At 49.3% G+C, this 12,125-nt stretch overlaps 1 protein-coding gene across 1 annotated transcript; it reads left to right on the forward strand.

Annotated features, from left to right (window-relative positions):
- Positions 1 to 45: 45 nt before the first annotated feature.
- LOC129017512 (macrophage receptor MARCO-like) lies at positions 46 to 10,951 on the forward strand. The gene is made up of 8 exons (XM_063657029.1): positions 46 to 103; positions 741 to 839; positions 930 to 992; positions 7,833 to 7,877; positions 8,975 to 9,073; positions 9,630 to 9,673; positions 10,266 to 10,299; positions 10,797 to 10,951. The coding sequence occupies exons 1-8, from the start codon at positions 46 to 48 to the stop codon at positions 10,949 to 10,951; spliced, it is 597 nt and encodes a 198-aa protein (XP_063513099.1).
- Positions 10,952 to 12,125: the final 1,174 nt, after the last annotated feature.

Raw genomic sequence — 12,125 nt, forward strand, 5'->3', positions numbered from 1 at the left:
TCAGGAAGCAAAGGGGACAGGGGCATGAAAGGAGACACAGGGGTCATGGGGCCTCCTGGAGCCCAGGGGAGTAAAGGTGACTCCGGGAGGCCAGGTCCACCAGGTAAGAGGGCGTGTGGTCACATCCACTGACGTCTAGGTATTTCCTTTTATTTTCTGGATGGCTGAGCCAAAGGGAAAACAAATTCCTAAAAGTTCTTTTTCATCTTAGGTTTGGCTGGTTTTCCTGGAGCTAAAGGAGATCAAAGTAAGAGCTACAGGAATCTGGGCGGCATCCCAGCTACCACTGTTCCTGGCAGAGTGAAGTTGGGGACCTGACTCCACCATCTTTTGCTTCATTGTAGTGTTCACCCAGAGCACCTGGGATTTCTTTAAAACCTGGCCCTGGCTAAGAGGAACAGAGCAGCCAGCGGGGGGCAGGCCTCGCTGATGTTTCTCTCTAGACTTCACCCCACTTTGCCACCCATGGCGTGGAGTTAGACAGTCACACCCAGAGCTCCTAGTAAGTCCATAAGTCCCAGACCTTGCAGATGGAAAAGTTTAGTATGTTGCTGAGAATAATTTTCCTCCTACTAAGAGGGCTAGCTCATGGCTTCTAAAGAGAGGCGTTAAAGCTGCCAAGAGGACTGTAAGGTGTGAAGAGGTACATGTCTCACTGCTGAGAAGAGAAGCACCAGGGGTGGGGGTAGCCAGGCCCTCTGCCAACCACCACAGCCTGGCAGTCACTACTTTCCTTTCAGGACAACCTGGACTGCAGGGTGTTCCAAGCCCTCCTGGTGCAGTGGGACACCCAGGTGCCAACGGCGAGCCTGGCAGTGCTGGGTCCCCTGGGCTAACAGGTGAGGTCCTGGGTCCCATGGCGGGCACAGGGAGTGATGTGTGAAAAGCCTAGTCCAGCCCTTATTCCCTCTGTGGTGTTTGTTGTCCAGGATGTCCAGGGAGCCCCGGGAGTCCAGGAGCCGTGGGCCTGAAAGGAAGCAAAGGGGACACAGGTAACAGAGGGTGTGCTGGGTGAGTAGGTGGGCTTGCTGGGTGGCAGGATGGATGGGGAGAAAAACTGCCTCCTGTTAGGCCCACGGAGGAGGCAGAGGGTCTTCTGTGCCTTGGCCTCTGAGGTTCCTGGTTATGGAGGGCAGTTGCCCCGCCAGGACCTCTTAAGCCCAAGTGCCTAGGGCTGTTCTTTCTCTTCTCAGGGCTCATGAAAGGCCTTGAATGCCATGACCAAACCTCCAGCATCAGGGAGGCGAGCAAAGCACCTGGCCCATACCATCTCGCTGGTCTGCCTCCCAGCTGTATGTTTCTGCTCTCTCCTGCTGACCCTTCATTGGGACCCCCAGGAGGGGGTCCAGGAGTCTGGATTCAGGCTGGAGGGTCCAGAAAACTCTTCTTCCACATTTTCCTAGGGGGGCAGCCTGGGAGCACTGACCCACACTAGCCAAACTCACAAAGACTAGTTTATACAATAATGCCAACCGAGTCTAGGTTATATACCATCATGTCTATTTAGTCTAGATCGTAAACCATTGTACCAATATAGTCTACTTTATAAGCCAGTTTGGTCCAGTTGCAGTGTGCTCACTTGGTCTAGAAAGTCCAGACCACTGTCACAATGCATAAGACCAATTCCTGCCTTCCCGCCCTCAGACGTGCAGGGTAGTGCAGTGAACAGAGGGACTGTTGCCAGATGGTGTGGGCACACTCTGATTGGGTATTTCTATGGAGAACTGTTGCACACATTGGAAAGCCAGGAGCAGGCAGGAGGGGCTATGGGGAGGGCAGGGTTGTGACGTAAAGCTGCATGTCTGCCAAGGACATCTGTAGACAGTCTGTCTCCACCCCTGTCCTCTGCCTGAGAAGGTCATGCTTGTGTCAGACAACCTGGATGCCCTCACCCCTGCGCTGTGCTAGAGACCCACACTGGGACCTGGTCCTCCACAGTTCTAATCAATTGATTGATTCATTCACCACCTCCTCCTGGCAAACCTTGGACTAAGGGCCTGAGCTTTTGGGTTTTTTTTGAAAGCTGTCGGGAGCCATGGCAAGAGCGGCTTTTACACCCTCTCTGTCCTTGTAATCTGTCCAGCCCCAGAGCAATTGTGTTTTTTATGGATGGTGTGTTGGTTTGGGAGGTTCCCTGCTACCTGATCCCATGTGGATGCCACCTGAAGGCCACCAGCAGGGTCTCACCATGGGAAAGGTTCCATGTGGGTATAGTCGTCAGACGTTCCCGACTTGTTCACTGCCCATTCTGATCTTATAATTCCATCTCCTGTGGTCCCCATGTGACTGTGAGACCTGATGCTCTCTTGCCCCTGAACCTTCTGTGTGGTTTCATGGAGATGACTGCTTTCATCTCGGTTGTAAATGGTAGTCACCCTCTGCCTCCACCCCCACTGCCAGACTAATGGTTCTCGACTAACCAAGAGTATTGGAGGTAAAACATGATTTTACCCACAGGAGCATTGTGCTCACTCCCCAAGCCCCAAGCCTGTGTCTTCCACAGTCTGAGGGTAGGGAATCCTGCCCTGCCCTTTGCATCCTGGGAGGATTTGCAGAACAAAAGCAGCTCCTGCTAATGAGCATCTTCTTGACACCCAGTGGGACAAGCACTCTTCGTAGCGCAATTTTATGGTCAAACAGCCATTAAGAGATGCAGCCAGGTTCAAATCTAGGCCCGTACAAGACAAAGCTTGGGGTCTTATTAGTACAGTCTATCATGAGGTCTCCCTCCCCAGCCCCACCATCAGGGTGTGCTGATGAGTGACACCTCCTCCCTTCATCCCAGTTCAGAAAGGATTGGAGCAGATGGTAGCAGCTTGCACCTAGCCTCCAAGTTGGCATGGTATTTAGGAAAGTTTCCCCAGATGGGCAAGACAGCAATGGCTCCCTCTCTACAAAACATAAAAAAATTAGCTGTGCATGGTGGCATGTACCTGTAGTCTCAGCTACTCAGGAGGCTGAAGGAGGAGGAGGAGGAGGAGGATCACTTGAGCCAAAGAATTTGAGGCTGCAATGAGCTATGATTGCACCACTGCACTCCGGCCTGAGCAACAGAGTGAGACCCTGTCAAAAAGAAAGAAGAAAGAAAGAAATTTTAGCTATTTTGAAATCATGTTTGTTTAGAAATAAGGAAGGACTCCACTTCAGCTTGTAATCATGACATTTCTCTTTTTACTGTTTACACCTCATGAAATAACGTTAGAAGCAGCCAAAACACTGAAACTCCAAAACATTAATCTGATTGGAAATTCTTTATCTCAATGGCCTTTATGTCGAATCTATAACAATGTGAATTTTCCATGCCCTTTTATTTTCCTCTTGGGGCAAAACTGAAGCACAAATAACTCAAAATCCATTTTCTCATCTGTATTTGAAGATGTTTTACTTTAAATATAAGCCAAAAAGATCATCCATAATAGCAGTTGAGCCCTATATCATGAATATAATTTCTCAGTTAATTCCATTCCTCATATCTAAGTACTGAGATAGTCCAATAATTTATTAAATTCTACTAAGTCAAATCACTAAATTGTCATTTATAAAACTCTTCCTCATTTTTCTCTAAGTTTCTTAGCTCTGCAGAAGTGTACACATACCCCAATTTTGAGTCCCTTATCCTTCATCTCACTTCTTACCACAAGGTTGATTTGTCAGTTATTTAGCTCAATCCTAAATTTGCCAGGTTGCACCTAGCCTCCAAGTTGGCATGGTATTTAGGAAAGTTTCCCCAGACTGGGCAAGACAGCAATGGCCCCCTCTCTATAAAACATAAAAAAATTAGCTGTGCATGGTGGCATGTACCTGTAGTCTCAGCTACTCAGAAGGCTGAAGGAGGAGGAGGAGGAGGAGGATCACTTGAGCCAAAGAATTTGAGGCTGAAATGAGCTATGATTGCCCCACTGCACTCCGGCCTGAGCAGCAGAGTGAGACCCTATCAGAAAGAAGAAAGAAAGAGAGAGAGAGAGAGAGAGACAGGAAGGGAGGGAGGGAGGGAGGAAGGAAGAAGAGGAGAGAAAGAAAAGAAAAGGAAAGAAAGAAAGAACAAAAAAGAAAGAAAAGAAAGAGAAAGAGTTTTCTTAATGTATTGGGAATTTCTCCATTTCACTCAGAATCAGGAGATCTGAGCCTCAACTTGAACTTACCCCTGACTAGCTGGGTGACCACAGGCTCAGCTACTTGACTTTGCTGAGCCTGTTTCCTTTTCTGTGGTGTGCAAGCAGTGTAGAAGAACACCAGGTCCCTGACAGTTTCACAGCAGTCTGGGTTTGAAATAGGCAGCTTCCCTGGGAGCAGGAACAATTGAAGACTTTAGTCAGAACACCAGCTCAACACTAAACAACTGGAAGGCCTGTGTTTTCTAACTTAACACACGTTTCTTGGGAGAATATTATTTCTGTAAAAGCTTTGCAAGTAAGTATTTGGAGCTCTCTCAGCTTGATAAGGCTGTGATACTGGAGGAAAGCCAGTTTGCTTATGGTTAAGAAGAAAAATCCAGCACTTATTTGCTCTCCAGTGTAGTTTTACAACATGCAGCTCTAGAACCTATTTTTTAGCCATTTCTCCCTCTACTCTGCAGGAACTGATCATATCAGGTTGCTGCCCTGATTTATAGTGAGGTAATTACTAGTTCCTCCATCGATTAGTCCATGAACAACCACTCAGCCAGTGTTCTCTTAGAGTCCAGCGAGGCTTGGAGAGAAATCACACAAACCTCAATTCTAATTTCCAATACCCGTTAAATACATATCAGAAGGCATTTCATCAAGGTCCAACCTCTGCCATATAAACTTTGGGTCTGGGAGGGTTCAGACACGAGAGGGGCTGTGAGCACCTATGGAGACAAGGAAGGCTGCTTGTAGGAGGTGGGCTGTGAGCTGGTCCCTCAAGAATGAGTGAGAGTTGTTTAGGGCAGTGCTACTCAAAATGTGGTCCTGAGACTTGCAGAATTAGCATCACCTGGGAACTTGTTAGTACTGTGGATTCTTAGATTCCCACTCCACTCCCACTAAATCAGTGACTGTGGTGGGACCTAGCAAGTTGTTTACTAACAAGATGCACCCAGATGATTCTGATGTATACTCTAGTTTGACTACTCCTCTTTTAGGGGGAAGAAGTGGCCTCAGGGAGGCTGGAGGTGTCTTGGGAACCAAGTGCATAGACCAAGTGAAACTCCAGAGAGGAGTGAGCCTAGTACTAGTGGAACAAAGGTGTCTTCAGGGAACACTGGGAGGCTGGGCCTGGGTGACAGCCCCAACTTCCCCCATTCACTCCTATATGACCTTGAATAACTCACCTAGCATCTCTGAGTGTGTACTTTCTCCTCTGTAAAGGAGGGAAATCACACTGCCCTGGAGAGTGGCTGAAAGATCAAACAAGGTAATGGACGTAAAGCCCCTGGCACAGTGCCTGGCACGATGCAGGCAGCAGAAGATGCTGAGTCCCCTGGAGGTGAGGAGCTAGGAAGGGAGAATGTGGGAAATGAAGAGGGAGGGTCAGGCTTCGGGCCATGGACTTGGTGAACAGGGGCTTTCCTATGATTCCTGTCTTTGGAGGGCGTTTGCTGTTCAGTGCTTTAGGGGACAGTTGGAGGGTGCATCTCTTTGGTTGGTCACAATAAAGGGAGGTCACAGTGTTTTGAGGCCCCTTCTGCTTACCTGCATGTGAACAGTGTATGTCAAGATTGGTGGGGAGAAAGGCCACCATCTATATGTCTATGATGGTGATGAAGCAGGAACCAGTCCACATCCAGACTCTTGGCCCCTTCTCTCCGCATCCCAGAGGGTGCCATGTTGCAGAAATCTCTACTTGAAGAGCGTGTCCCTAGAGGCAGTGTTCAGGGACCCCATGACACTGTAACCTCCCCGGATGTGGACTGTTTCCTACTTCATCACCATCATAGACATATAGAATGTGATCTTTCGCCCAACCCATCTTGACATATGCTGTTCAGATGCAGGTAAGCAGAAGGGAAACATCTGTCGCTTCTCCTGGGCAATCTCAGCTAAGTCCTTCAGGTCAGTAGCAGACATTTGCTGGGTGCTAGCTGTGCAGCAATCCTGGTGCTCATGTGTGGACTCAACCTCAGTGCCTGAGGTGCTCCCCACCTGGAGGGGACACAGGACACTGTGGGTCCTGTGACATCATTTATTCAGCACTGGCCAGGCACTGGTCTCAGCACTTGACACACACGATTTCATTTCAGCCTCACAAATGCCTCAGAAGGCAACAAGGAGACTCAGAGAAGGAAACTGAGGCTCAGAGCAGGAACACCTGGCTCAAGGTCACAAAGTCGGTATAAGACAGAAGTGGACTCAAGTCCAGGCTGTCAGACTTTGGAACCACTTTGCTTTACCGCCTTGGGAGAAAGGATATCATGTCATGGGAGAGGGAGGGAAGGCTTCACAGGTGGTGACATCTGACATCTTTGCAGAGTTTACAAGCTAAATGTGAGTTCTCCAGGTGAACCAAAGGGGTGAGGCATTCTATTCAGAGGACAGGTGTGTGCACAAATGGCCCTGTGTAAGCTGGGGCCTGTCTGCCAGGGGCTGACCTCTAACGCACCTCCAGCTCTTACAAAAACCTATCCCAACCTCAGTTCTGTCCCTTTCCCTAACACGAGGAACAGAAGTAGCTGCCCTCTCAGAATCTTCTGGTGCTTCCTGCTTCTCTTGTTGCCCGGGTCTGCAGAAGCAGCTCCCAGCCCCTTGGCTCTCTGGCCCTCCACCCCAGGCAGCGCCAAGCCTGGGGGTGGGATCTGAAATGGCCCTGGAGTCACAACTTCTCTTGCTCATTATTCCAAGAAGGGGCCCTGAAGAGGTCTGCCAGCCCCTTGCCTCTCCCTCCACTGACCAGCACACTGCAGGTGCTTGGGAAATCCAGGGATTGAAGTGAGTGGCAGGGCAGGGCAGGCAGAAACTTCCCCGAGGCCACTGCAAGGAGGACTGAGCTCCCTGCTTGGCTGGGGGCACAGATACTTATGACTCACTGTTGGTGTTCCCCTTGTTACCCTCCAGTAACTGTTATTGATAGTCAATAATGAGCCTGCATTTTCCCAAGTTTGTGTAACTGCCTTGAGGAGTCCTATTTCTCTGAAATAAAATAAATATTGGCACTTAAAACCAAGAGGACATGATCTTGCTAAATGAACAAACTATTATCTCACAGTGACCCAGCAGGGTGCTGCGGACAGTGAGTCTTCCATGAAAGTTTACTGAAAAAAAGGATGAATGGATGGAAAGAAGGAAGAAAGGGGGATCTTTAACATTAACTATAGTAGGATCATCACCAATGATTGTAGTTATTATTTTTCCATTTTCTGGACATCAGACCCTTTAGCCACATGAATCTTTAGCCACTGGAGGCCATAGTGAAATAAACCAACAAATACTTGTAGAGCATCTACTATGGGTGAGGACCCCTGAAGTTCCTGGTGCCCACTGAGCCCCCTTCACAGTCTTGGCAATAAAGATAACTTTATTTACCAAATATCTCCCAGTTCTCTTCCAATATAAATGCAACAGCAGGGAATGGGATTGGATTTAGATGCCAGGTCAGGTTACTGATGGGCAGGGAAGGCTAGCGGTGCATCCGGGGTCTGCCTAATCCAGGCTTTCATCCAGTACTTTGCTGTTTCATTCCCAACACACCTGTTCTCATCCATCTGCAGACTGTCTCTTTTTACGATCTGCTGAAGAGGCTTTAAACAATCGTGGAGAACCAATGTACCTTTCCATCTGCATTAATCAGACAAAAGGTAGAGGTTGTCTAAGATTAAAAATGTCTAATATCTAAGTTTTATTATCTCCTCCCCCCCTTTTTTGTTTTGATCTTAGGACTTCAAGGACAGCAAGGAAGAAAAGGAGAATCAGGAGTTCCAGGTAAAGGGCTGGCTGCATTTTCATCCCTCGGAGTGATGACGGGGAAGGCCTGCCTGCTCAGAGAGCAGGTCTTGTTGACTTTGAATGCACAGCTGTGACCTTCTCCCAAAGTGGAGGTTAAGACTCCAGGGCTCTGTCACTCAAGCCTCAGATTTCTCTGCTGCAAAACCTGGGAACAACAGGAACTCAGCATCCTGAGGGGTGTAGAGTGTGGGGCAGGGGCTGAGGATGGCAAAGGGGAAAAATGTCAGGAGAGCTGGGGGTGCAGGCAGAGGCTCCAGGCTGTGCAGCTGCCATGGAGCTGTGCCCATTCTGCTCCATCCACGGCTGCTGCTTCCCCACCTCAGCTGTGGCCCATTTGCCTCTTCTTCTTGGCCCCCAAGCCTCTCCTGTCTGCCTCCCACTGCCTGTTGCTGGGCTTTCTTATCCTTAGCCTCACCTCCAGAGCCTGTGCTTCAGTTGGGTACTGAGCTGGCACCAGCTGCAGGGTGTTTCTAGGCCTCTCAACAGCCCTGCCCCTGTGAGTGCAAAAGTGAGATTTTTCAGACACATTTCTTGAGCAACTTTTCTTCCTCATAAGCTAGATATTCTATTACCATTTTGTGTTTTGTTTTATTTTTTTTTCAATTTTTTTAGAGACAAAGTCTCTGTGTCACCCAGGCCCGAGTGCAGTGGTGCCAGGATAGCTCACTGCAGACTTGGCCTCCCAAAGCATTGGGATTACAGGAGGAAGCCACTGTACCTGGCCTCTGTTGCTATTTCAGTTCACTAAAGGACACATCGAGGCTTAGAAACATTCCAGCAAATTCTCCCAGCATGGCTAGAACTTCCACATAACTATGTAATTCCAGAAGGATGAACAATCTGTGGAATACCACCAGCTATTTCAGCCTGCCTATTCTCAACAGCATTTACCTAAGAGTTGAGAGATCAGTGCAGCCCCTGTATGGACCACAGACGGGCTGAAATTCAGATAGCCCAGCCATGGGGGAGGTCTGGCAGTTAAGGGTAACTCATTTATTAAACAGCAAGGCCCTTGGGTCTCTCTTGGGAAGGCAAAGCAGGGCACCTGACCAGGGCAGTGTCTGTCCTTCCAGGCCCTGCAGGTGTGAAGGGAGAACAGGAGAGCCTGGGGCTGGCAGGCCCCAAGGGAGCCCCTGGACCAGCTGGCCAGAAGGGAGACTGGGGAGTGACAGGTAAGGCCTCTGCATCTGATTCCTTGCTTCTTAGGACTATGCTTTACAGCCAATTCTGTACCTTAAAATAGGAAAGGCCCTGTTTTAAGAGTTTTGGGGGTTTTCAGAACCCAGGAGGGTAAAGGTTTATTTCCTTAATTGATAAGTCTTGCACTGGGGGTTGCCCTAGGCATGGAGCACACAGCAGTGGGTTAGGCGCAGCTCTAGCATCTGAGGCAGGGGCATGAACGTGCACTTGAGCCATGCCCCACAACCCAGCACCCCTGGACGGTTTCCATGAAGGAGATGAGCCCATCCCACTCCATGTCACTGACCAGACCAAGTGTCCCTCACCAATCTAACTTCAACCCCTCTTGCTGTAGCTCAGGCCCATTTCTTCCTGCTCAATCATTGACACCCGCAGGACATCCCGTCCCCGTAATGCCAGGCCACGGGTGAGACCCAGGGAGAGTCTAACCACCCCCAACCCTCCACCCGCTCCCCACTCCCGCAAATGCAGGCAAAGGCATCCTGCCTGGGTTTCTTTCAAACCGTGTGGGTTTTCTCCTCATGACAGGATCTTCTGGGGAGAAAGGAGTGAAGGGAGAAAAAAGTGAAAGGGTAATCACTATATTCTCTTTAATGTGTGCTTTAAAGTCAATTCTGTACCTGAAAATTGTGTGTGTTGGGGGAAGAGAACTTGGTTCTCAAATAAATTTCTCATTTGGGGGAAGAGCTGAGGGTCTAGTCCCTTGAATGAGCCTGCCCACAGCACAGAAGAGCAGTTTGCCTCCCCAGCCACTCTCTCCCTTCCTTCCTTCTCTCCCTTCCTTCCCCCTTTCTACTGCTTCCTTTCCTTTTCTCTCTCCCTCTCTCCCTCCCTTCCTTCTCTCCCTTCCTTCCCCCTTTCTACTGCTTCCTTTCCTTTTCTCTCTCCCTCTCTCCCTCCCTTCCTTCTCTCCCTTCCTTCCCCCTTTCTACTGCTTCCTTTCCTTTTCTCTCTCCCTCTCTCCCTCCCTCTCTCCCTCCCCTTTTCCTTCTTTCTTTCCTCTCCCTCCCTCCTTCCTTTCCCTCTCTCCCTCCATTCTTTGCTTCCTTCCTTCTCTTTTCTCAACTTTTCTTTTTTTCTCTCCACGACACATGACAAGACGTGGTGTATGCGATTTGCAAACCAGCCATAGGGGCACCTGCCCCCCTGGCCTTGTGCCTGCAGGCCCCAGATGCACAGAGGCTGCATGCCAGGTTGGGTTGGTACTATAAAGTGGGATCTTCCAGGCTCTGGTGACAGTCAAGCAGGGGCATTTCTTTTCCTTAACTGTAGAACTCCAAAATGAAAAGAAAGAGCCCGTACTTACCCAAAGTCCCAAGGGGGCTTCCTCGCCTCTCCCACATGTTGTTTCTTTGCCCAGGTGAAAACGCAGTGTCCGTCAGGATTGTTGGCAGTCATAACCGAGGCTGGGCTGAAGTTTACTACAGTGGTACCTGAGGGACCATTTGTGATGATGAGTGGCACAATTCTGATGCCACTGTCTTCTGCCGCATGCTTGGTTACTCCAGAGGAAGGGCCCTGTACAAAGTGGGAGCTGGTAAGTGAGTCACCAGCCAGGGGCCTCTTCCCCAGAGGTGTGGATGTGGCTGGTGGGGTGTTGGCAAGTGACTCTGTGGTTTTCCTTAAAAGAAAAGTATTGGTCCAAGCAACCAAAAAGCTCCTGCAGTGCAGGGCTCCAGGTATGTGTCCTTCCAGCTTGGCAACGCCAGCAGAAAGATGGCCTGTCTTCTCCAGCACTGACAGTGAAGGCTGGCCTGGCTTTGGTCAATGTCCGTCCAGCCCTGGAGTCAGAATGCCACATGGCTGAGGGTGTTTGCCAGGGATGGCTCTCCAAAGGACAGCTGAGTTGATGGAACTGGAAGAACACAGAGAAGATTCAGAGCAGGCAAACGCAGACATTCACTCCAGCTGTCTGCAAATCAGCAGCCTGGATTGACCAGCAGTCTTGGCTGTGATCATCTGTAAAGAGAAGATGGGAAGGGAAGAGAAAACAAATCAGAGCAGGGACTTACTAAAATTTGGGGAAAATGTCTTCGGATGCTGGAGACTCAGCCTATGTCTTTCAGCCAAAAGTTCAAACCTTGAGCAAAGGAGTTAAGTCCCCAGGCAGAGCCCTTTTCTCTGGCCATAGGAACTGGCCTAGCAGGACACGAGGCCAGTTCCCCTTGCTCCCAACCCCAAGTGCTCCCTGTCCTTACCCCAACCCAAAGCAAATGCCCGCTTTAGAGCAGGGCAATGGCTTGATTACAGAGGCATGTGAGGAAGGTGGACGCAGCAGGAGTGAATTAGCAGGGAGGAAACTAAACGCTGGGACACCCACCTAGGAAGATATTTCAAATAGAGTGGGGTTTAAGTATTAAATATTTGCATGAGACTTTTGTCAAAGGGTAGAGAATAGAACGGAGGCAGAGTCATTATAATACCAACAACAACAACAACAAAAACAGGCTAAGCCAGCCATCAGCACATTGGGCCGGAATGGGCCAGAATGAGTGAGAGAATTCAGCAGTCTACCCCAGATGGAAGCTCCCAGGCACACACATGGCTGCTTTGCTTTGACTCTAATCCTACCCTTCTTGCTCTCTCTCTTGCTTTCTATGTGATGTGAAGATGTGAAGAACTTTTCACATCTTCTCCCAATGTATCAGCTACTCTCTTTGCTTCCTGCTTCCCTTTGCTAGCTAGCACTTTGGGAGATCAAGGTCAGGAGATCAAGGCCATCTTGGCTAACACGGTGAAACCCCATCTCTACTAAAAATACAAAAAAATAATTAGCCGGGCATGGTGGTGGCCGCCTGTAGTCCCAGCTACTCGGGAGGCTGAGGCAGGAGAATGGTGTGAACCCGGGAGTCGGAGGTTGCAGTGAGCTGAGATTATGCCATTGCACTCCAGCCTGAGGGACAAAGCAAGACTCCGTCTCAAAAAAAGAAGAAGAGAAAAAATAGGAAGCAAGCTGGGTATGTGCGTTTAGAGGTGCTGTGCATTTTCAGCATTATAAATGAATAGAGATGAGTGGCAATAGTT

This window comes from Pongo pygmaeus, chromosome 19, assembly GCF_028885625.2.
Source record: "Pongo pygmaeus isolate AG05252 chromosome 19, NHGRI_mPonPyg2-v2.0_pri, whole genome shotgun sequence".
NCBI lineage: Eukaryota > Metazoa > Chordata > Mammalia > Primates > Hominidae > Pongo > Pongo pygmaeus.